We start from the raw sequence: 21,061 nt of genomic DNA on the forward strand, positions 1-21,061 counted from the left end.
TGGGTGGGTGGGGGTGTTGGTCGGTGATTTTTGGCTTCAAGACAGCTACAGGCTGGTGGACCTCCTAGTTTTTCTTTACTAAAATCATTGTCTTGAAGATGTGAATTTTATTACACACATCTTGTTGAATTCTTGACGCACTTTCAGATATTATTTTTAACAGCTTGAGAAATCTAAAATCGTTTTTACAATCCTGAGTCCGAAATCTATCAAGGGGAAAAATCTTTCACAAGGGTACGAAGAAGAAAACATTGAATAAAAGTGAACGCCCAGCCAACCAAGGGCACAAATCGGAAGTGGTCTTCAGAAATGGCATGTTATTTCAAAATATAAAAATGGTAGTATAATCCCAATTATCATTATACTATGATAAATTAAGTAAAATTTTCAGCTTTTTGTCGAACAATAAAAATGTACATTGCGCAACCGGAGCCAATAAACAAACCAATAAGCCATCATTAACCTTAAAACTGTGTCCTCATGCGTTTTCTCCAGCGCTGTTCTTGTTTTCCTTTTGGGAGGTGCCTCCAGGTTGTGCTGCAATGGCTGGACCGGAATCCATTAAGCTGGCAGCTATTGCAGCTTTCAAATCCTCATCTTCATCATCCACGAACATTTCTGCTTCCTCATATTGGATGTTGGGGTCGAAAGGCTGCCGTTCACCAGCTCCTCCACGTGTTCTTGAATCTGAATTGCATGACTTCGTGATCCTCTCGGCATCTTCAGGTGACAACCATTGCCCATAGCCATTGGAAGCTTCAGAGGATGTGATGGGGCATTCCGTAGGAAAATTTCCTCTCACCAGGAAAATACTCCAGCCGAAGCCCTTCAGTGAGTCGAGGTAGGCTGAAAGGTAAAACTTGGAGAGGTGCTCAGGTGCTGCGTAGAGACTGTCAAAATTATACCACTCTCCATTCACTTTCCGGATACAAAACCAGTGGTCCTGCAAGTGACAAATAAATGCATTTTCCATTTCAGGGTCTATCTGAGCTGGCTCAGCCACGGGACTGTCCAGGGGAATGACTTGCAAATCCCACACTTCTAAAGCTTTTTGTAGGACCTGCAGGCAAATTTCATATTACTAGGTGTTATTTGGCATTTCTAAGTGATGGTCTGGTTTTTAGAATTATTTGACAAAATAATATCTGCATTTTCAGAACCAACAACTTTCCACAAACATACATGTTAGCAGTTAGCCGTTACCAAGAGCAAATGGTTTCTTGGTTTACCAAAAGCAAATCGACATTTAATAAATTACAAAAGCTTTCTTATAGAAAAGGTGCCACAGTATATTGTTGAGAATCTGGGGCACAAACCTAGTGACAAATACGGGAAGCAAGCAGTTCCAGCAAGTGGCTACAATGATACTAGATTACTAGAAACGGAAATAATATAATCCACATTGCATAAACATCATGCATCATGAAGTCAGGTTATATTCTGCGAAAGAATGCATTGCGGGTGGGAGTTTGTTCAACAATTGTAAACCTCAGCAACAGTGATTAGTAGCCAACTGCTAAGGTTCCTTTTTCTTTTCCTTTTTTTTTTTTTGTTTGAGGAGCCAACTACTAAGGTTCTGATTTCCCAAAATTAACTCCAAAACCTACTCTTGGATAGAATGCAGCTGGACTGTAAACACAAATAGTTTGGATATTCATCCTCAGTTCAAATTTTGATCATATAAACTCAAATGAACGATATCCCAAACTTACGTCAATCTGCATGGATCTTCTTTGTCCACTCCACTCTATTAAGATTAATTCCATAACCAATCAACAAAAGCCCGAGTCATCTACAAAATAGCTTGTTACATGTAATTTATGTCAATCTATGCCTTAAGTTTACCATCAGTACTGGTTCCATAGACTTCCTAAATAGTGCCTTTACAAACTTTCTTTATATAAAGCCAAAATGACTCAAGCTGCTACCTCGTGACATAATCACTGGTGGGAGTTTCTGCAGCCAACTAACAGAAATGCTGTTTCTTACCTAGTTGAGCTTAATAGAAAATCCACTCTTAATATTTGTATCTCAATAGCATACCTCTGAAGGTTAAAAGTTGAAAAGATGCTTTAACTATGCAGTGAATTGACCAAGCCAACTGCCCTTCTCTGCCTCAACACCCCCTCTCCCCAAGGCATCCTTGGGCCCTGTGAGAGGGAAAAACCACTCACTCGTCTACAAAGGAAACGTTCTTCCTCTTCGGAATTCTAGTGAAAGTAATCACAGTACTATCTTAACCAATGAACTCATGGCAGTAAATTAAGAAAAAAGTGATCTATATCTCCAGTAAAATAACGCTTTAATCAACTAACAACCCAGCAATCTGATGCACTTCCTTGGACAGCGCACCAATTCTAGTGGAGATTTATTTAGTAATTAAAGAAAACAAACTCAACATATTTTTAGAACAACAATTCAGACTACAGTGTGAAAAGTATTTGCGTACAACAGCTTCCTTACTTTAGTTTACACAAATCACCCAGCACATGAAATATCAGCACAACTGCAACGGAGTTTCAGGGAATGTGTGTTTTTCAGCAACTAGTCTTCGCAAGGCGTTTCCCTGACCGGCCATCTAAGGAAACTAATATAATAAGTGAACATAAACATAAACTTTTTCTGTGAACTGCATGCACCAAGCTACAGGATTAAAATTAGAGCTAATCAATGAAAAGTAGCGGTTTTTTGGCTCCAACCAATTGTAACAGATTAAAGTGCAAGGCCACAAAAGTCACTCATCTGAAAAAATATTAAGATTCTCTATCCATGTTAGGGCATGTTCTTGGCCTTCACCAGAAGTTTAACAACAATTGACTTGGCATTGACAAGTCTAATTGAAGGTCGATCTAATTTACCAGATATGGTTCCGACAGATAGTATAAGACGTTACAAATACTATAAAACAACCCATGGGATGGTGAGGGAGAGCCAGTGGGTGTTAAATAGGATTATCAAGGAGTAGGAAGAAGCAGAAAAAGGAGTATGGAGCCAAAAGACCCTCGCATTCAACATAAAGAAATTTTTGCAACCTGCATTATTGATGAGAAAAGCAATTCTCACCTCCGAACAATTATTATAAGAATAACTGCTCTGAACTTCCATTATACTGAGATACTTTTCCTCAAAACAAGTAGGTAAAAAATGATAGTTATGGTTAAAATATAATTACAGAATGAACACAAGAGTCTCAACGTCTTGCATACAATACTTCCACATGCTTAAAATTCCATACATGCAATCATGTTACTACCAAACCACCTACAACAATGCACATTTCAAGTAAAGATACTTATACAGAGAAAAAGTTAGCTATTAGTAATTTTGTGGGGCATAATTAATCTTGAGTCTCCAATGTGGCCTAAAACTATTTTTACGTAATATATGAAGAGCGAGCCTAAGAATCATCATCACACGATAAGTCAGCCTCGTTTGTTATATAATATTCCATTTAATGACTTCTCACTACCCAGCACCAGAACATGCTTGTTATGTCCAAACCTACTTGAAAGTAAAATGAACTAAAACCTATTTTATGAAATGAACTTCCCTTTTTTTTTTTCATGCAAAAGATATGTAAAAGAGAAATGTGTCTGTTTGAATGTTGATATGCAATGACGTTATGCAACGTGCGATCGATACAATGGTTATAACATCCCTTTCCAGGATCCTGAGCTCAGATACATGCACATGCTTGCATAGATGCAGAATGAACTCAGAGCAGCAACAACATACATTTAACATTTCTAACTTAAAGATAAAAGGCAGTGTTAAGTATGAAATCCAGATTCCTTATTCAATCAGTAACCATCCATAAGAAGCCCATTATATAATTTTTCTTCAACTCACAATATGCCCTCTCACCACCAAAAAAAACACAAAATCTCCGGAACCCGACTAGATAAAAACACAGTTAGGAGCAATCAGAAAATTCCATCTAAAACAAGCATAATTTAACCTCATAATAAACAAGAATAAACATGTACATACACACACATCACTCCTTTAAACTTATCCAAGACAAAATCCCCGGAAGAACGTAAAGGAACTAAACATTGAAAATCCCCGAAGGAAAATTAAAATCAAAACCTGGATGCTGAAGTCTCCATCGAGAGAGACATTATGCGAGAGCTCAGGGAGAAAATCTCCGGTGACCGAGCCCATCATCATCTGTCGCTCCTTACTATCGAGATCCGACGCCAACGCCGCCAAATCAAATTCCGAGAAAAACGGGCCCTGCAACACCGTGTTCACGCAATGCACCGCGCACAGCTTCGACTCTTGTACCTCGTGGTACAACATCCCCCCATTGCTCGCCCCTCCTCCTCCTCCTTCAGAACTATTATTCATTTATCTATTTCTGAAATATGTCTGTAAAACCCTAATCCAAACTCTTGTTCCGGACTTGATTTGTGTTTGACGTCAAGAATTTGACAGCATACAAAGACCTCACTTGCATTTGTTGGTTTGGTGGAGTAGGCTATGAAATGTGTAAATAAAGGCAAAATATCTTCTGGATTTGGAAAGAAAGTGTTGTTACTTGTTCTTTTATCATGTGAAGCCACGTGTCACTAATCAGAGTTTTGCGACTGAACTTCTTCTAATTATCAACCAAACCCCTAAACAATTTGATGAGGGACCCTTATGCAAATTGTGAAAAATGATTAAATGACCCAATTACCCTTTCATTTTTCACACATTTTATTAACTTATCAAATGAACAAGATGTACAAAATATGAATATACATACGTCTATTTGTTTGTTTTTTTCCAATATTGTTTTAATCAATAGGGGTACGAGTTAAAGTCGTGGATATGCGTAAATTTTTCAATGATTTGAATTAGAAATAAAGTTCACTGGATGCACACATTGTTATCACTTGTTAATCTGAAACACGAATTATGCTTATTGATATGACTTTCGACTAAAACCCTCGAATACTAAAGTCAAATTGTGTAATCGAGTCAAATGGGACCCAAGAGTCCAACTTACAGTCATAAATGCATACCTTTACAATAATCTCCCAAGAGTATTTCATAGGTTTCAACATGTCAGAAACCATATGAAGCCAAGACTGCTTATTTGTAGGATCAATTATTGTAAATTTTAGGTTTTCGAGCAACCAATTAGATAAAAATCATGTAGAATCTTGTTAGACAATTGCAATCTTCTTCAAGGGTAATATGGTATTTGGGGAGTTTTTACTTTTTACTAATACCCCATCCAATCGGGACATGAAAAATATTACAAGATCCTAACAAAACTGTTGTTGCTATTGAGTAATAATCGTTGCTATTATTATTTTTTTTTACACACAGATACTGTTTCGGATAAATATCAAATCGTATCAGTATACAATACGATATCAGATTATTTTTTGGAATGTTTATGATCCGGCTCGAAAGACATTGCTTTGATATGTGATCTCGATTGCACCACTTTGTCCCAAATTTTAGATAAATCCTGAGAATAAAGATATGCAAGTTAGCTAATCGGGTTCATCCCTGAGGAAAACCTTTCGACACCCAAGTCAATTCCTGGTCGAAATAGATAAATGTGGGCTTAAGTAATGAAGTTATATAATTCAAAATGATCGTACCTATAATCAGACATGAAGTATTTATAGGATTAAAGACAATTTGGAGTGATTGTTAAGTGTCGCCATCCTGGACTTTGGTCCTCTAATCGGACGGTTCGTCGCTGTCTGCACTTCAGAATCGCAAGGTGGGCGGGATACCAGGATCATGGCCGCAGATCTCGCACGAGGATTTTCATATACCCGCTTGATTTTGCTTCATGGGCAGATCTTTTGGTGCGCATACCTTTTTACCTTAATGATGGGTATTTCGGTTTTTTAATAATTCTCCCCTTATCATTATACAATACGATATTAGATTATTTTTTGGAATGTTTATGTATTATAGCTTGTTACTTATTTGAGACGCAATATCACTTAAAATGAGAAAAGAAAAAGAAGGAAAAAGAATTATAATCGACCTTAAAATAAATATGCATAATCAGATGAACTTATTTGATGAGAATATTAGTTTGAATCAATTGTAATTCACATCCTTTAAATAGCAAAATAGTTGTCATCTATTTTAGGAAATTATAAATATCATCTTAAAAACATCTAAACTGGCAAATTTATTTAACCAATTTTTTTTTTGAAAAAAAAAAGAAAAGAATTGCTGACGAGGATTGAGATTTGAGCAAAATGATGAGAAGTGAGTTCACTCAGTTGAAGTTGTGTGTCAGGAGGCTGTTGGCCAGGGTATGGCACCCACTAGTTATTAAGCACACTAGTAGCTGGTAGCTGTTGTTCTTTTTTTTTTTTTTTTTTTTTTCAGCATAGAAATCATCGAAATTAATTTATAGTCCATAAAGCTGTGATTATTTTTCCCAGAGTTTGAGTGTGAATAAGCACAAACCAAACCTCTACGTGACGATCTTTCCTATGCTCCCTCTCTCGTATTAACCTATCTCTCCAGCACACTCTCCGCCTCTTCAATTCCTCCGATCGCTCACTTCATTGTGTCCATTTCTATACGGTTGCTGCGGATTTGTTCTGCATTCGACTCACTAGGTTTATTTTCTTTTTCTTTTTCTTTTTTATGAAATGTTTTTCCATATTAAGAATCAGATTACTTCAATGCTTGTGTTTTGCTGTTTTGTTGATTTGAATCTGAATGCGCGTCGTACGAGTTGTTTTTGAGTTGCAGGCGTGATTTGAGTTAATTTAGGCAGTATTTCTGTTATTTTCATTAATTCAGCTGAACAGATTCCGTGTTTATGTGTGTTCACCAATTGCACAGAAAGTGTTATGCTAGAGGCAAAAGTTTGTGGAAATGAACTATTGCATTTTGGTTAGTTAAGTTCATTCTTTTTCTGATTCCTGGTTCGCTGGAGCTCGGTGTACCTTAATTTGTTCTTCTACTTTCCTTCCTTGTTTCAATTATCAGTTTCTGTTTTGAGATGTTTCCTTATTTCTTGATTGGATTAGTTGCATTTCAACTGTCTTTGTTCACTTGCAATTTGATGGTGACTGTTTGCTTTTTTGAGATATAACTGAAAAATTGCATACCTTCAGCAGAATTAAGGATTTGAATGCACTTTATGAGTATACGATATTCCTAATTAACCACGGCTCTGTTAGGACATTTGGTGAGCTAAACTTTCTGCATTTAGCGCAATTGTTGTGTGGATGCTAGTGCATAGCTGTTGAATATACCCGACATATTTTATTTCATGCATCAAAACAGCATAGATTAAAGTATTCAAGAGCTATTCGATTATGAAACTTCAATCCTCAATTTTATCAAATACTTCTATGATTTGTTTCTCTTGGGTTTACTGTTTTGGTGATTTTCTGATATAATCCTGCAGTTTCTCTCTCTCAACGTGATAACAAAGATTATTCTGGTCGCAGAGGTGGAAAAATGGCTTCCGTGGCCCAGTCTCCAGTGTCATTCACTGGGAATTTGGCCTCCAAATCTACTGCTTCTGATCTTCTTAAGAGCTCAATTAATGGTGCTTGTGGTTTACCCCTAAGAGCCCTTGGAAAGGCGCAACTAGGAGCAAAAAGAAGGGACTTCGCTATATCTGCAAGAGTTAGGAAGGTTAAAAAGCATGACTATCCATGGCCAGAAGATCCCGACCCAAATGTGAAGGGCGGAGTCCTTACTCACCTCTCACCTTTCAAGCCTTTAAAAGAGAAGCAAAAGCCAGTCACCTTGGATTTTGAGAAACCTCTAATGGATCTGCAGAAAAAAATTATTGATGTACGACTCCTTTAAAGTTCTCTGATATTTATCAACATAAACTCCTCATAGAAAATGTGATCACTGGGTTCAGTCCTTTCTACCTCTTGATACAGGTGCAAAAGATGGCTAATGAAACTGGTCTGGATTTCAGCGATCAAATTATTTCATTAGAGAATAAATATCAAAAGGTTTAATCAGTAATATGTGCTTTTTTGTCTTGTTTCCTCTTACTATTTTATTATGATCTCAACAAGCAAATTTATCATGTCAGCAGTAACTTCTTGTTATTCTGATGTTTTCAAATTTTATGCATTTTAATCATGTTGATTGCAGGCTCTGAAAGATCTGTACACACATCTGACTCCCATACAACGTGTGAATATTGCACGACACCCGAACAGGCCAACTTTTCTTGATCACATCTTCAATATAACTGAGAAGGTCAGCCAGTTTTTCTGGACCAATTTTTAGCCATAGTTGCTGCAGAAATGATACCACTAGGTAAAAGGTTTTAGTAAAAAGAGGAACACCAGAATTAATCTTGTCATTTGCATATGTCCAGTTTGTAGAGCTTCACGGTGATCGAGCTGGATATGATGATCCTGCTGTAGTCACTGGACTTGGTACAATAAACGGCAGAAGCTACATGTTCATGGGCCATCAGAAGGGAAGGAATACGAAAGAGAATATTAAGCGTAACTTTGGAATGCCTACTCCTCATGGGTATGCACATAGAACATAAATTAGTATACTTAATACCTCTGCAGGAACTTATGCAGAGTGAAAAAGTGCCATCCCTCATGTTCTGTTAGTTTAGTAGTAATCATGAAAATCTGAACACACTTATTATGTTTGGGAAATTGGTCAAACAATGTATTTGGAATAAGTGAGGAGATTCCTTTTGTATCTGGTGCTAAATGCTAATAGTAACATACTGGTTTCAACAGTTACAGGAAGGCACTACGCATGATGTACTATGCTGATCATCATGGATTTCCAATTGTCACCTTCATTGACACTCCAGGGGCATATGCTGATGTTAAGTCTGAGGAACTGGGCCAAGTACTGTCTAGTGATTCTATGCAAGGTCCTTGTTAATAACTGAAGTATGCAAGCTGATTGTTTGTTCTTTTACATATAGGGGGAAGCAATAGCTCACAACTTGAGGACTATGTTTGGTCTGAAAGTACCAATTGTTTCAATTGTTATCGGCGAAGGTGGTTCTGGTGGAGCTCTGGCTATTGGTTGTGCTAACAAGCTGTTAATGCTTGAAAATGCAGTCTTCTATGTAGCCAGGTGCACTTCATAAACTTTTTTATGCTTATGCTTTGTATGTTGAGATGCTTGTTTCATGTGTTAATTGTTTACATACCTAATAAAGGATTGCAACAAATTCTTTCATTCCATTTGCACTCATGCTGCCATGTTTAGACAATGTTTCCTTTTAACTACCTTAATGAGAACCTTTGTTTGTGTTGTTCTATAATGCTCCTGCACTTGTTTGACTTCCTTCCTGGGCATATTTTATCACCTTCACTCAGTTACTCTACCATCATAACCTGGGGTGTTGTTTGTGGTCTCCCTTTATTGATTTTAAGTTATTATAAATGTTCCTCCTGACAGATGAGCACTCTGGTATCCTATTCCATGCTAGCAACATTTTGTGCATCTTTCGGGGTGCCAGAGATTAGCATTTTTAAAGATAGTAGGTAATGCCGTTCATAAATACCATGCTTTCCCAGGAAACTTAGAAATGAACAAACTTCATACTTCATGGAATAGACATTCATTGTATAGGAAGTTTTTCTGTACAGTTTTTATCATGTGTCGCATTCTCTGACAACTAAGAAATAATTGAATAGGTTGACCTGCAAACATTTCCCCTTTTTCACAATGAAAATATTTTGAATAGCTGGTACATTGTCATAAAAATGGCATGTCACCAATTATCAGCTGGATCTCCTTCTTGAGTTCCTTTACATTCTCAAAACAACTACTATCAAATTTCTTGATGTCAAATCTATTTTCTATTTTGATTTGGTCCTTCCGATTTCCATGTGACAGCCCTGAAGCATGTGCTGCAATCTTGTGGAAGAGTGCAAAAGCTTCTCCAAAGGTGGTTTAAGGATATCAGATCTGGTATGCATGTCAAAAGAGATGTTAAGAGTTGTAACTTAATCTACTTTTTTCCTTCCAGGCCGCTGAGAAGCTGAAGATAACAGCTACAGAGCTGACCAAACTACAAATTGCCGATGGTGTCATCCCTGTAATATAAAATCACCTTTTCCATTCTTTATTTCGGCATGTTTTCTCTGTTTTCTGCCATTTTCTATCTTCTGATTTTGTTTCCTGCCGTTCTTACTTGGGCGTGGAATTATTTTCTAAAACTTAGAATTGGAGGAAAACAATGCAAAAACATTGTGTTATCATTACAAGGAATGTAAACCATTAATACTACCTTGCACTACCTTATTGCATTTCTTCCTGTTCAATAAATTGATATACAAATAATTTCATATACATCTTTGATTTGCATTGCAGGAACCTCTTGGTGGCGCGCATGCAGATCCCTACTGGACCTCTCAACAAATCAAAACTGCAATTGTTGAATCCATGGATGTGAGTAGTCGTTCATTTTCCATTATAGTAAGTGAATGTTTTCATCCTAAACCTAAGAAACTCAATTACATGCTGGCAACTGCAGGAACTTGTAAAGATGGACACTGAAACACTACTAAAACATAGGGCTCAGAAGTTCCGGAAACTTGGCGGATTCCAGGAGGGAATTCCAATTGACCCCAAGAGGAAAGTAAATATGAAAAAGAAAGAACAACCCTTAGTTCCGATCAGCAAGACATCAGAGGTGGAGTTGAGGAACGAGGTTGAGAGAGTGAAACAACAGATTTTGGAAGCCAGTAAATCGTCTACAGGGGCCCCAGCGACAAGATTGAAGGAGGTGATCGAGAAATTAAAAAGAGAGCTCGACTATGAATATGATGAGGCTGCAAAAGCTCTAGGTATGGATGGCAAAATTTTGATGATGCGCGAGGAAATTGCAAAAGCAAGGAATGTGAACGACCAGCTTGCACATCCTGCTTTAAAGGAAAAGATTGAACAGCTGAAGGATGAATTCGACAAAAACCTTCCTACAGCTCCTAATTACTCCAGCCTGAAATCTAAGCTCAATATGCTGAAAGCATTATCCAAAGCTTTGAATCTGCGGAAGAAGAGCACCCCTAAAGATGAACTAAAAATTGAAATCAATAAGAGATTCAATGAACTTGTGGATCGGCCTGATGTAAAACAAAAGATTGAGACACTGAAGGCTGAAATAGTAAATTCAGGGGTGTCGGGTATTGGTGCAAATCCAGAGCTAAAGGAAAAAGTTCAGAAGTTGAGCAGAGAGCTAGATTCAGAATTTATGGATGTTCTTAAGTCCTTTGGTTTGCAAGTGGTTCCTTCAGCCCCAGCGGCAATGGTGAAAATAGATGCTTTTGAAGAAGGAGTTAGTATGATTATAGATGATTTTGTCAATTCTTCGGATTTGAAGGACAAGATTGAGACGCTGAAGGCAGAGGTGGGGAAAGCTGGCAATACACCTGATGGGGACTCAAAAAGTAAGATTCAGGCTTTGGAGACAGAAATCAAGCAAGCTATCATTGAAGGTATAAGTTCCCCAGAATTAAAAGAAAAACATGAGAGGCTGGCGACTGAGGTATTAGAGGCTACCAAATCTTCAGTAGAAAGTACCACAGATGACCAGTCTAAGCTCGATGAGTCTCGGGTAAATGTCAGTCTGGAAGCTAATCGCAGCTTCATCTGATGTAAGTGCACATTTCACTTTCTTATTCATCAACACTGATTTTTATCCTTTCTAATGATCCTTTCATTAACTCTATTTCACACAAGTGAAGATCGTTGGCTGAGTCAAAAAGATCTGTTGAAACTACACCAAGATGCTCCGAAGAACTTTTTCAACCATTTCTCTAATTGTATTATTTACTGGCTTCTCCTGGACACCCTAAGATTTCTGAGTTCGTAAGACATGATGGTGGCACAGAAGATTCGCTTATGCAGCCTGATTTCCTTTTTTCGGCTATAAGGCTTGGTAATTTGTACTGCTTAGATGTTTCATTCTAAGTTATGTTACTTCAATTCAGTTGATTGGCTGTTATTCCATAAGTTAGACATAGAACATTGTATAAATGACTTGAGGAGAGGCAGAACGTATTTTGGGAATTCGGGAATATTAAAACGGGATCGTATTTCCATAAAATTGGAGTACATGATGTTACAATGTATCTTGGAAACATTAAATAATTTATATTGGCGATGTGCTGCACCTAGCTGCTTTCTTTGTGTAATCATTTCTGGGACAACGTAAGAAGGTAAAATTGACATGTTGGAACTGGTACTGGTTGGGGACCCTCACACCAGTTGGTTTGAAATCAATGTTCAATTAAGCAGCGGGTAACAAGGGCCTTTGGGAAAATCATGGTCAAAACCCCCGCAGTGAAGTTAATTTTGCTCATAAAAACGCATCACCTAGTTTGCTTAGCCACGTAGCAGTGGAGATGTCACATCTTCAACTTTTATGCGACCAGATGATGTGTGAATTCATGTAACATGCCCTTTTCTTGTGCAAGAGAACAAGCCTATGGCTGATTAGCATTTCCGTTCATCCATACTAGGCATTTCAGAATTTCTAAACTTTAGTAGTTAACAGAGGATTTATAACAATAATCAAATAAAAGGTACACAATCTCAGTACACAAATGGAATAACAGCTCTCCTATTTCTAGGATAATCCTCTCCGAACTTCTTCAAATACCACTTGTGATTTGCTCCAGCCCTCGGCACCAAATTAGCACAAGTATACGCAAAGAACCCAAACCCAGCCCAGGACCAAGTCATCAAAGCCCAGCCCAACCACTCCAAAATCTCACCGAAGTAATTTGGACAACTAACCCACTCAAACAGCCCACCCCTTGGTATCTTATACCCACCTCCACCCTCTTTCAAGCCCATCAACACGTTGTCCGACCACACGTTCACCAACGCACCGCCGCAGAACACCACCGCGCCGGCCGCCAGCCGCCACCAAAACCACCCATCACCGTCAAGATCAGCATATTCAGATACCCATCTCGCTTGCAAGTAGGCATTCAAAATATTGAATCCGAAAGCCATCATGGCAACCCCCACCGGGAAACAAGATTTCTGGATCTTCCCGTTACGGGTCTTGAGGTAGAGCCTGAGGGGGTATATTAGCGTGCGGTGGAGGTAGTGGAGGAGGAAGGGTGACATGAGCAAGAACGCGCGTGGGTTGCCGTAGTTTTTGCCGTGTGGGAAGAGGAGGAGAGTGAGCCATATGGTGGGGCTCTCCATGAGAAACCATGCGACCGGCGGGGGGATGGTGGGGCCCCATCCGGGACGAAGGTGCTTGCCGTAAGGGGCGGTGAGGAAGAGGAGGGATATGATGGTTGGGGGTGTGCTCAAGAAGAGGAAGAGGAGGGTGTAGTGGAACAAGCCTTCATCGGAAAACATTTTAGTGGGTGGGGTGTGTGTGTGCTTTTCTTGGTTTCCCCTAAAGTAGAATGGCGTCTCTGTGGAATTTTATAGTCTGTTGGAATTTATGAAACGGCCCAGTGTCGGCGCTTAGGCTATTGTTATTCTACTTTTTATTTTATTTTATATAATATGCTATAAAAATTATGTTATTGATTTTACTTAAAAGAATTATATATATGATATATATATATAAAACAAAATCAAAGATATAATATAAATTACAATAAAAAATACAATTCAAAACTACTATCAACTCGATCGCATCTAATTAATATCAAATTTAAAAATGAGATATGTTAAAAAATTTATAAACTTACCAATATGTAGTTGATATTTGGAATTTTGTACATAAACTTTTGATATTTAACTAAATTAAAGATAATAAATGAATTTTGAATACAGATTTTTCCTTTGATAAAATTTGAATTTCAATTGGAGATCGACTCTTCTAGTAAAAAAATAATATACTATATATGTGAAAAATTAATTAATTTTTTTTTCTTGAAGTACTTTGGGAAGATTCCTCTTAAATACATGAGAATAAAAATGTGTTTGGATTGACAATTGTCAATTAAACATTTTGCCCCATTCAGTTTGTGTATTCGTTTAAAAATATTTGCATCAAGCTAACAAATAAGGTGATTAATACTTTTAAATTTTTTTCACTAACACATAGATATTATTATTATTAATTTTAAATTGCAGATGTAATAAGTATGTCCAAGTGTTGAATTGAATTAAAATTCAATAATCTTTGTAGCTAGCCGTTTCTTCTATAGTACACTTTCCGTCCTACTAAACACACCCTAAGAAACTTTTTGAAAGAGTATGGTTCATTTTTTGAAAGCCAAGTAGTATTTTCCTTACCGTGGGTCTTTTCTTCTTTGGGCTCTCACCCATTTACGAATTTTTTATACAGTTGATTTTTTTCTTTTACAAAATTCTTGTCAAAATACATAGAAATAAAAATGTATTTATATTAATAATTGAACATTTTGAGTCATTCACTTTATGTATTAAAATTTTATATTGATTTACTTATTTACAAATAAAAAATAAAAAAATTAATTGTAAGCTTTAACAAAAGACTTTTTTGCCCCCACAAAAATATAAATATTATTATGTTTTAATTTTGCGTGTACCCGACTCCTAATTTGGATTAAAATCCATTAATGGTGCTAGCTAGATGTTTCCATTACACTATTACCTGTCCACTTTCCTCCTACCAAACATACCGTAAGAAAGAAATGCAAATACGCCGAAATGGAAGGGCAGTTAATTAAATTAGCAGTTCTGAGTGGATTTCCTAAAGACAAAAAGGAAAAATTAGAAGAGAATGCTAAAATGCAAAAACTGATGTAACTCCAATCAATTCCGCTCCAAACTGTTTTCTTGCTTTCAGATCTCCAAAACCCTTCACTGGGGCTTTGACTAGATATAATTCTTGCCCCATTTCCCCTAAGTTTTTGATTTCCGAGTTTTAGTCAAGCCAAATCTTGGGGTTCTTGTGCCTAATTCATGAAAACTTGGAATTTTCTGTTTCTTACTTTTCTTCTTTTCACTTTGTTGTGTTTGAGTTTCGATTATGGCGTTTCGCAATCGGAGGAGGCCAAAAAGAACAAATTTCGGGAGCGTGAAGCCACTGATGATGCTCTCGGTTACCCTAATTTGTAAGTTTTTATGTTTGTTATCGTCGATTAACATCTTCCATTAGAATGCTGATTTTAAAGCAGTCAGTTTTTCATTTTGTCGTCTTAATTTGGTTCTTAGTGTTAGATACATAAATGCCTTGTATCAGTTGTTGGTAATGGAACAGTGCCGTAAAATTTTAATTGATGTAAGTGCATATGTATATTCTTGTAGTTTTGTAAAAATTAGGAGATGTATTATATATCTGCAAGTTTCCAACTATTTTAACAGTTCATGATGTATGCGATGGTTTAATGTGTGAGCAGCGATGAGGATGAGCTGTTGAATACACAATGCCCTCGGCATTTGGAACTGAGATGGCAGAGTGAAGTGAGTTCTAGCATATATGCGTCGCCATTGATTGCGGATATTAACAGGTGATGAATTAGCTGCCGAATTTGAAGTTTCTTTTTATATTTAATTGCTTTATTCATATTGCATATATTTTTTCTTTCTTTTGTTATATGTTCTATTGTATTTTATGAAGTTCATTGGTTAATGAAGAAAAGCAGAGGAAGTTGAGTTATAGGTAAAATCAAACTTAGATTGATTTAGTGTTAGATGGACCCAAGATTTTCTCATTTTAGTTGGAGATTTGTTTTCTATAATGATCCACTGCCAAAGTCTATTAAATATCATATTTCATAATTTTATGAATTTGATTGTTGGTTTGGGTTTCTGTCTGTGTTTTTCTGGAATGAATTATGGTATCTTGATATAATTTCTTATGTATACCTCAGTGATGGAAAGCTTGAAGTAGTAGTTCCTTCCTTTGTGCATTACTTGGAAGTCCTAGAAGGTTCTGATGGAGATAAATTGCCAGGTAACGTTACAAGGTTGCAAAATATACTTTTAGATGAGGTTCTATATGTATAGATAAGGGGTCTACACATGTTAGTATGCATGGTAAAAGATCTTAATTCTACTTTAATTAATCCCCTTATATGTATGGATTGACGGATAGATAAAGAATCTAAATAACTAATCACCGAATTTGTTTTAGTCATTATCATCCGAGCATGATGGACCACGACTCGTTCTGTGTGTGATTTATCAGGATGGCCAGCTTTTCATCAATCAACTGTTCACTCTAGTCCACTTCTGTATGATATTGACAAGGATGGTGTCAGAGAAATTGCTTTAGCCACCTATAATGGTGAAGTGCTCTTTTTCAGGTAACACTCTATTATTCATCTTAAATTCTTCCTTTTGCCACGGTTTACAAATTTACAAGTGACCTGACTAAATTCTTCCTCTTTACTGGATAACAGGGTTTCAGGCTACATGATGTCAGATAAACTTGAGATTCCGAGGTTGAGAGTTAAAAAGGATTGGCATGTGGGTTTGAATCCTGATCCCGTCGATCGTTCCCACCCAGATGTTCATGACGAGCAGCTGATCCAGGAGGCTCTGGTGGACTCTTTAGCTCGTATGCTTTTCTCTTTTTGCCTATTCAGCATTAAGAAACCTTTTATTATCAGTGTGAAAGTATTCAAAAATTCCAATGGAATATTTTAACTAAAAGCTTTCTGCAGAACATAAATCGTATCTTTTGTATTTAAATATTGCATGATGGTCATCTGATCGTTTCTGGTTTTCTTGTGTCAAATCTTCATATTATCTTACTGCTGCTTCTGATAATAATTCTATTCTCTCAATGTGCACGCTCCTTCGTACAGTGTCTAGCTATTTAAATATGTTATCCTTGATTTTTTCTGAATGAGATATGGGAAGATTTTATAATTTCGACAGTAACCCTAATCTGATTTCTCTTACTACTACTGTAGCAATCCAGGGGTTTTCTCCTTGCTTCGAATGCTTTCAACTATTGTTGTGTTCATAGAGTATCTGAGGTGGTTATACAATCTATGACAACATAAAAGCAACATCTAGATGTTTTAAGCTGATCAATCGGGAAATCTCTAAGTTCAGATGGTAGGTTCTTTGTATGAAAATTGCGGACTTGCAAGCTTAGTACACAATGCTTAGATTCATCAGGCTGTGGCTTCCAGTGACATAATAACCTGGATCTAGTTAGTGGAGTTACAGCAGCTACAATAGTTCTCTTTTACTGTACCCTGTCAGCAATCAATGATTTAGTGTGATCACTGAAAATTTCATATGATTCTGTGATTGACATCAGCTGGATAATGCTGCTATACCATTCCTTATGGACTGATATTTATTTCATTAATGTTGATATGGCCATTCTTCTATAATCTATTAATTACTGCTAACTTTCTTAGAGTTTATATCTTTGACCTAGATGTTTCTCAAATTTGAAAAATTTCTCAGGGCACAATGAAAGTAAATTAGCAGCTAATGTTACTCACTCCACAACAAGTACCCATGACTCATCAAATCTTGTTCCAGAAGTAGTTCATCATGATGAAAGCACAAATTCTTCTGATATTCAACAGAATCAGCTGAATGCATCTCAAATAGAGAACCAAGGGAAAAAGAATGATAGCCAACCAGATGCAGACATCAATATGCCACTAAATACAAATGTTACATCTTCTGCTTCTGAATCTGAGAAAGCTGTAGTTGGTGAAAGTGCAAAAACAGCAAGAAGGCTTCTTGAAGATGAAGATTCAAAAGGGAAAGAGGGTGTTCATGCCGCGACAGTGGAAAACAATGGAGGTCTGGAAGCAGATGCTGACACATCATTCGAGTTGTTCAGGGATACTGATGAGCTGGCCGATGAGTATAACTACGATTATGATGATTATGTTGATGAAGCGATGTGGGGAGACGAGGAATGGACTGAAGCACAACATGAGAAATTAGAAGATTATGTTCACATAGATGCACATGTCTTGTGCACGCCGGTAAGTATTCTGATGTATGGAGCTTTCTTATCCACTCCTTGTTGGTTTGAACTGATTCTGATTCTGATTCTAATTCTCTGCAGATCATAGCAGACATAGATAATGATGGTGTCATGGAGATGGTTGTTGCGGTTTCTTACTTCTTTGACCACACGTAAGTTCTTTCCTATGAGAAAATTATCTCACTTACTTTTAGGTATCTCCATATCTGATCCCAGTGTCAACGTTCTAAGCAACAGAAATGTCATTTGGACCACTGTATTGTTGCTATGCTCGCTTTGGAGCATTGGCATGTATTTTAGTACATTGTCATCTATTTTGTGCTTCATTGTAAGTTTCAATGTGAATGCTGTTACTTTTCTTTCCTACTTTGATCAACTTTAGTGTCAAGAGCTGTCAATACATTATACTAAATATTCAAAATGTTGGAACTTCTCTGAAATACAGATTGATGTATGTATGAGATTTGAGTATCTAGTGCTACGTGCTGATACTTTGTAAATTGGAAGAAAAACTGGGCTGCTTTGGCTATATATTTGTGTTTTTAGTGAACCACAAGTAGCAAAACTGCCTGATCTTTTAGCTAATAAATAGGTAGTTTGCAGGTATTATGACAATCCAGAGCATCTGAAGGAACTTGGTGGTATTGATATTGGAAAATATGTTGCTGGTGGTATTGTTGTTTTCAACCTTGACACAAAGCAAGTTAAATGGACTGCTCAACTAGATCTGAGTACAGATACGGGAGATTTCCGTGCTTACATATATTCTTCTCCTACAGTAGCTGATTTGGATGGTGATGGGAATTTTGACATTTTGGTTGGCACTTCTTTTGGCTTGTTCTATGTCTTGGACCACAAAGGTATATATTCTCCTAATATCATTACATGCATTCTTCCTGTGTGCTTACATGGTTTAGCAATATGTCATGTCCAAAATGTGTTCTGGGGTAGATATTTTGTGCTTCTAATTTATGACACACAGTAAAGCTAAGTTTTCTGTCTTCTTTCTGATTAAGTGAAGAAAATTTCATGAAGTACATCATACAATCTGCACAAAGGACCATTTTGGTTTGCTGCGAATGGCTAATGGGTAACTGAATTCCTTGTTTGGCACATGGTATGTATGAAATAGAAAGACTATTTTGGCAAGAAGTTATTCTCAGAAAACAATGTGCAACTGTGTAATTTGATCTTTGCATGTCTATAGTTGTAGTTAGATGCCATGAGGAGTTTCGCTTGGATTCTTTATATATTGTTATTGTACTTACTGTTGCTAATTTGCTGATTCAGGCAAAACAAGGGAGAAGTTTCCGCTTGAAATGGCTGAAATTCAAGGAGCAGTAGTTGCAGCTGATATCAATGATGATGGAAAGATAGAACTAGTTACTGCTGATGCCCATGGAAATATTGCTGCTTGGACTCCACAAGGAAAAGAAATTTGGGAAACACATGTTAAGAGCCTTGTTCCACAGGTAATCAACAATATCTTGATGCCTATAGGGTTGAATCGAGTTATATGGTCTATAACATGTGAGCAATTACTTCTTTTTGGCAGAGTCCCAGCATTGGGGATATAGATGGGGATGGTCATACTGACATAGTTGTTCCAACACTATCTGGAAACATATATGTTCTTAGTGGCAAGGATGGATCACTTGTTCGGCCCTATCCTTATAGAACGCATGGTAGAGTAATGAATCAAGTTCTTCTGGTTGACTTGAACAAACGTGGGGAGAAAAAGAAGGGACTCACAATTGCTACCACATCATTTGATGGGTATTTATACCTCATAGATGGACCCACATCATGTGCTGATGTTGTAGATATTGGAGAAACATCGTAAGCCGATTTGAAATCCTTCGAATAATTAGCCATTCTATGAACTGCTGCAATTTCTCTGCTCACTAAAAAGTCTGTTATTCAACGACAGATACAGCATGGTTTTGGCGGACAATGTAGACGGCGGGGATGATCTGGACCTCATAGTGACCACCATGAATGGCAATGTGTTTTGTTTTTCAACTCCTTCGCCGCATCATCCTCTCAAGGAAGGATATTACTGAACAATTTCATTTGCTTTTCACTTGTTCATTGTCACTTTTCTTACAAATCTTATAATTCCAGGCCTGGAGATCACCGAGTCAAGGGAGAAACAATGTAGCACACCGTTATAATCGTCAAGGAATTTATGTTACTCCATCATCACGTGCTTTCCGAGATGAAGAAGGGAAGAACTTTTGGGTTGAAGTGGAAATTCTAGACAGATACAGGTTTCCATCTGGCTCCCAAGCACCTTATAATGTCACGGTAATGCACTATTATGGTAATCAATTTTTTATCTTTAGATATTTTTACTATGTCCTCTTCTTCTCAGTGTTTCTTCTTTGTAATCATAGGTAAGTTTGTTGGTTCCTGGTAATTACCAAGGAGAGAGAACAATTAAGCAAAACCACATCTTTGATCATGCTGGGACACATCGGATTAAAATTCCGACAGTAGGAGTAAGAACTGCTGGGACTGTATTGGTGGAGATGGTTGACAAGAATGGACTCTATTTTTCAGATGACTTCTCCCTTACCTTCCACATGTATTACTATAAACTGCTGAAATGGCTTCTTGTCCTTCCAATGCTTGGAATGTTTGGTATTCTCGTCATCCTTCGTCCCCAAGAGGGCATGCCACTGCCATCATTTTCACGGAATACGGACTTGTGATTTAGAGCTGATTAGTTTGAAGCTGACATACATATTCGGCATCAATTAGAAAGATCTCCAACTGCAGTTCGCTGATCTCGTCAGACAGTCGATGGATCTGTTGCAGATAGTTTGTCATGGTATTCGAGGTGAAGCTTAAATTAAATTATCCACATTTTTGTTTCAAAGCCAAATTTGCCTGCGAGAAGCCTGGGATTCAATTGCAAAAATAGAAGTGGCAATGATGTGACTCTGTACATGTCTTCCCTCCTTTGCCTGGCCCAGAGCTATTCAATTCTGTTATCCTTTGTTAGGCATTTTGCAGAAAGGCTGATGTATTGGTGCAATATAAATTTGATTTTACCTCAGCTTGTTCTGGGCTATTTTGTGGAGAGATCTCTTCTTTTTGGCCTCTTTTCTTGCGCATTTATTAGTTAAATTAATTACTTGGTTCCACACAATACAGACTTAATTGTTTTGATGCCCTCGAAGGTCTGAGGACCCTATTTAT

General features: G+C 37.3%; 4 protein-coding genes across 7 annotated transcripts; 2 read left to right on the top strand and 2 right to left on the bottom strand.

Annotated features, from left to right (window-relative positions):
• Positions 1-297: 297 nt before the first annotated feature.
• LOC105174531 (ataxin-3 homolog) lies at positions 298-4,506 on the bottom strand. 2 transcript variants are annotated; one of them, XM_020697659.2, is made up of 2 exons: positions 4,090-4,506; positions 298-943 (listed from the first exon to the last, which is right to left on the bottom strand). In XM_020697659.2, exons 1-2 carry the CDS (start codon positions 4,348-4,350, stop codon positions 479-481), a joined length of 726 nt encoding a protein of 241 aa, XP_020553318.1. In that variant the 5' UTR covers positions 4,351-4,506; the 3' UTR covers positions 298-478. The 2 variants fall into 2 exon arrangements, with proteins under 2 accessions (XP_020553318.1, XP_011094962.1); XM_011096660.3 differs by having other exon boundaries at positions 298-1,060.
• A 1,837-nt stretch (positions 4,507-6,343) lies between these two features.
• Positions 6,344-12,110, top strand: LOC105174533 (acetyl-coenzyme A carboxylase carboxyl transferase subunit alpha, chloroplastic). 3 transcript variants are annotated; one of them, XM_011096663.3, is made up of 12 exons: positions 6,344-6,587; positions 7,431-7,782; positions 7,878-7,952; positions 8,098-8,205; positions 8,327-8,487; positions 8,712-8,826; positions 8,906-9,060; positions 9,829-9,880; positions 9,962-10,030; positions 10,306-10,383; positions 10,469-11,588; positions 11,674-12,110. In XM_011096663.3, the coding sequence occupies exons 2-11, from the start codon at positions 7,441-7,443 to the stop codon at positions 11,585-11,587; spliced, it is 2,274 nt and encodes a 757-aa protein (XP_011094965.1). In that variant the 5' UTR covers positions 6,344-6,587; positions 7,431-7,440; the 3' UTR covers position 11,588; positions 11,674-12,110. The 3 variants fall into 3 exon arrangements, with proteins under 3 accessions (XP_011094965.1, XP_011094964.1, XP_020553379.1); XM_011096662.3 differs by having other exon boundaries at positions 6,345-6,587; positions 7,388-7,782; positions 11,679-12,110; XM_020697720.2 differs by having other exon boundaries at positions 6,346-6,587; positions 11,679-12,110.
• Positions 12,111-12,475: 365 nt separating this feature from the next.
• Positions 12,476-13,384, bottom strand: DET2 (3-oxo-5-alpha-steroid 4-dehydrogenase family protein). Its single transcript, XM_011096661.3, has one exon. It carries the CDS (start codon positions 13,309-13,311, stop codon positions 12,529-12,531), a length of 783 nt encoding a protein of 260 aa, XP_011094963.1. The 5' UTR covers positions 13,312-13,384; the 3' UTR covers positions 12,476-12,528.
• A 1,191-nt stretch (positions 13,385-14,575) lies between these two features.
• Positions 14,576-20,962, top strand: DEX1 (defective in exine formation protein (DEX1)). Its single transcript, XM_088875561.1, has 13 exons — positions 14,576-15,005; positions 15,291-15,401; positions 15,765-15,847; positions 16,082-16,199; positions 16,296-16,453; positions 17,320-17,855; positions 17,939-18,009; positions 18,461-18,717; positions 19,148-19,329; positions 19,413-19,696; positions 19,788-19,903; positions 19,980-20,164; positions 20,254-20,962. Exons 1-13 carry the CDS (start codon positions 14,854-14,856, stop codon positions 20,569-20,571), a joined length of 2,571 nt encoding a protein of 856 aa, XP_088731687.1. The 5' UTR covers positions 14,576-14,853; the 3' UTR covers positions 20,572-20,962.
• Positions 20,963-21,061: the final 99 nt, after the last annotated feature.

The sequence above is a fragment of the Sesamum indicum genome, linkage group LG11 (genome assembly GCF_026168435.1).
Source record: "Sesamum indicum cultivar Baizhima isolate 11 linkage group LG11, ASM2616843v1, whole genome shotgun sequence".
Classification (NCBI taxonomy): Eukaryota; Viridiplantae; Streptophyta; class Magnoliopsida; order Lamiales; family Pedaliaceae; genus Sesamum; species Sesamum indicum.

Bases quoted from the DNA above. Each gene is read 5' to 3' on its own strand.
- DEX1 (XM_088875561.1), top strand. From the start codon at position 14,854: ATGAAAACTTGGAATTTTCTGTTTCTTACTTTTCTTCTTTTCACTTTG. The intron at 15,848-16,081 runs GTAACGTTACAA...GTGATTTATCAG, and splicing joins TGATGGAGATAAATTGCCAG to GATGGCCAGCTTTTCATCAA. The intron at 18,718-19,147 runs GTATATATTCTC...TTGCTGATTCAG, and splicing joins CTATGTCTTGGACCACAAAG to GCAAAACAAGGGAGAAGTTT.
- LOC105174533 (XM_011096663.3), top strand. From the start codon at position 7,441: ATGGCTTCCGTGGCCCAGTCTCCAGTGTCATTCACTGGGAATTTGGCC. The intron at 8,827-8,905 runs GTACTGTCTAGT...TTTTACATATAG, and splicing joins AGTCTGAGGAACTGGGCCAA to GGGGAAGCAATAGCTCACAA. The intron at 9,881-9,961 runs GTGGTTTAAGGA...TTTTCCTTCCAG, and splicing joins GTGCAAAAGCTTCTCCAAAG to GCCGCTGAGAAGCTGAAGAT.
- DET2 (XM_011096661.3), bottom strand. From the start codon at position 13,311: ATGTTTTCCGATGAAGGCTTGTTCCACTACACCCTCCTCTTCCTCTTC.
- LOC105174531 (XM_011096660.3), bottom strand. From the start codon at position 4,350: ATGAATAATAGTTCTGAAGGAGGAGGAGGAGGGGCGAGCAATGGGGGG. The intron at 1,061-4,089 runs GTTTTGATTTTA...ATTTGCCTGCAG, and splicing joins ATGGAGACTTCAGCATCCAG to GTCCTACAAAAAGCTTTAGA.